This window comes from Cyprinodon variegatus, unplaced genomic scaffold (assembly GCF_000732505.1).
Source record: "Cyprinodon variegatus isolate N-32 unplaced genomic scaffold, C_variegatus-1.0 Scaffold201, whole genome shotgun sequence".
Lineage (NCBI taxonomy): Eukaryota > Metazoa > Chordata > Actinopteri > Cyprinodontiformes > Cyprinodontidae > Cyprinodon > Cyprinodon variegatus.
The window spans coordinates 1,107,773-1,110,097 of NW_015150654.1; the positions used below are offsets into that span (position 1 = coordinate 1,107,773).

General features: G+C 36.1%; 1 protein-coding gene across 1 annotated transcript in view; it reads right to left on the reverse strand.

Annotated features, from left to right (window-relative positions):
* Positions 1 to 6: 6 nt before the first annotated feature.
* LOC107087963 (phosphatidylinositide phosphatase SAC1-A-like) overlaps positions 7 to 2,325 on the reverse strand; it is a 28,211-nt gene continuing 25,892 nt past the window's right edge. The window contains 1 exon segment of the mRNA XM_015379836.1: positions 7 to 430. Within this exon segment, the coding sequence (XP_015235322.1) occupies positions 294 to 430 (137 nt within the window). The 3' untranslated portion in view covers positions 7 to 293.

The following is a 2,325-nucleotide window of genomic DNA, read 5'->3' on the forward strand; positions in this document are numbered from 1 at the left end:
TTTGAAGGTATGCAGCAAACCAACAACACAAAGACAACTCCAATGGAAACAGACAGTAAGAAGTATTTTTTGGTCAACAGAGACGATGAAAACCTTCTTGTGAAACCGTAATACAGACTGACTGATACAGCTGCGGGAACATACAGATCAATACAAGGTTATAGACAAACATCTGAAGGTTGACTTTGCTGCAGACAAACATTAGAAAAACAAAAGTCCAGAAATCGCCACGCAGTTAGATCAGATCTGAAGCTACGGTAGAGGAGCGGCTGTCACACAGCGGCTCCACGCACTCAGTCCATCTTCTCCTTGTGAACCAACTTTGGGGCGTCCACAAAGTCCTGGCCGTTAAACAGGATGATGGTTGCTGTGATTGCACTGGCGCTGCCCCAGAACATGAAATAAGCCAGGGTCTCTGTCCACGTGTCACCTAGAAGACAAACACATTCACCTCTGGATGATTAAAGAGATCACTCTGCAGAGTGACACAGTGCAGAGGGAAGACATCCAACCCCACATTTACCAAGGATTCAATAACAGCCTGTTCAGTGTGGAGCAGTGATCCGGTAGTTGCATAGCCTTATAAGGGCATAGAATGAAACATCATCATCATGAGTTACTTTCATTTCATCAAAAGTCTCCCATGGTATGTACGGAAGACGATTAGGGCCACTGAAAAAAAAAAATTAACTGATTTTTAAATTTTATTTCAGTTTAGTATGGGAAAAAAGTCAGAATTTCGACTTTTTTCTCAGAATTCTGACTTTTTTTATTATCAGAATTCTGAGATTAAAGTCAGAATTCTGAGATTAAAGTCAGAATTCTAAGAAAAAAAGTCAGAATTCTGACTTTTTTTATTATCAGAATTCTGAGATTAAAGTCAGAATTCTGAGAAAAAAAGTCAGAATTCCGACTTTTTTCTCAGAATTCTGACTTTTTTATTTTCAGAATTCTGAGATTAAAGTCAGAATTCTGAGAAAAAAAAGTCAGAATTCTGAGAAAAAAAGTCAGAATTCTGACTTTTTCTCAAAATTCTGACTTTAATCTCAGAATTCCGACAATACTTTTTTTTTTATTATTGTCAGAATTCTAAGAAAAGTCAGAATTCCGACTTTTTTCTCAGAATTCTGACTTTTTTTATTGTCAGAATTCTGACAATAAAAAAGTCAGAATTCTGACACTTTTTTAATTGTCAGAATTCTGAGAAAAAAAGTCAGATTTCTGAGGAAAAAAGTCGGAAATCTGAGGAAAAAAGTCGGAAATCTGAGGAAAAAGGTCGGAAATCTGAGATTAAAGTCAGAATTCTGAAATTAAAGTCAGAATTCTGAGATTAAAGTCAGAATTCTGAGATTAAAGATTTTTCCCCATACTAAACTGAAATAAAATTTAAAAATCAGGTAACTGTTTTTTCCCAGTGGCCCTAATCCTCTTCCGTAGGTATGCGTCCTTTCAAATACAGAAAGCGGCTCGACACTCAACAGGCTCCATTTGAGACCTGATTCAGTTCAAACACATGTAAATCAGAAACCACATTTAGTTCAGGGCTGCAATTTGCCAGTTAATCTCTAGAGATATTATTAATTGCACATGCTAAATTTCAGCTAGATCAACCAACTGGAAGAGGGTCAGGGGTATTGCTTATTGAACGCCCTTCCTAATGACCAAGAACCTGAGAAAAATACTCAATAAGAACATGAAAATGAAATGTTACTCTGCTCTCTGCACCAATGCAAAATGTTTTCAACAAACTGGGTAAAAAGTGCAGAAAAGAAGCAAATGTGCCTTAAAAGCACCACAGAGCTCTGGTTCTTACAGGATCATCTCAGTACATCTCTGGTTTAGAAATGAAACATTAACGGTGTTCTGCCAGATCAGCATACCACGTCAGAGCAGCGTAACAATAGTCAATACGCATGAGCACGACGTCAGATTTGTGTTTATCTCTTTAGATTTGTTCGAAAAATAGACTTACTACTAAAGGGTTAAACTAAAGGGATAAACAGGTATTGACTGTGGATAACCCCAGCTGACAGAACACCAGCACATATATGTCATCTGTCTGGAAATAGACTGCAGGCTCATCCTGAGCAGATTTCATTCCACATGTTTCAATTTTTTTTTTTTTTATTGGGCATTTTTAAAAAGAATACACTGCAAAAATGTTTTGAAAATGAGTAAAAATTTCTATAAAATAAATGTATCTACCCTTAATTTGAGTAGGAAATGAGATTATCTGCCAATGGAAAAAAGCTTTTTACCCTTAAAATAAGATGATCACATATTATTTACTTAAATATATAAAGAGATAAATAAAAGACTGCTGTT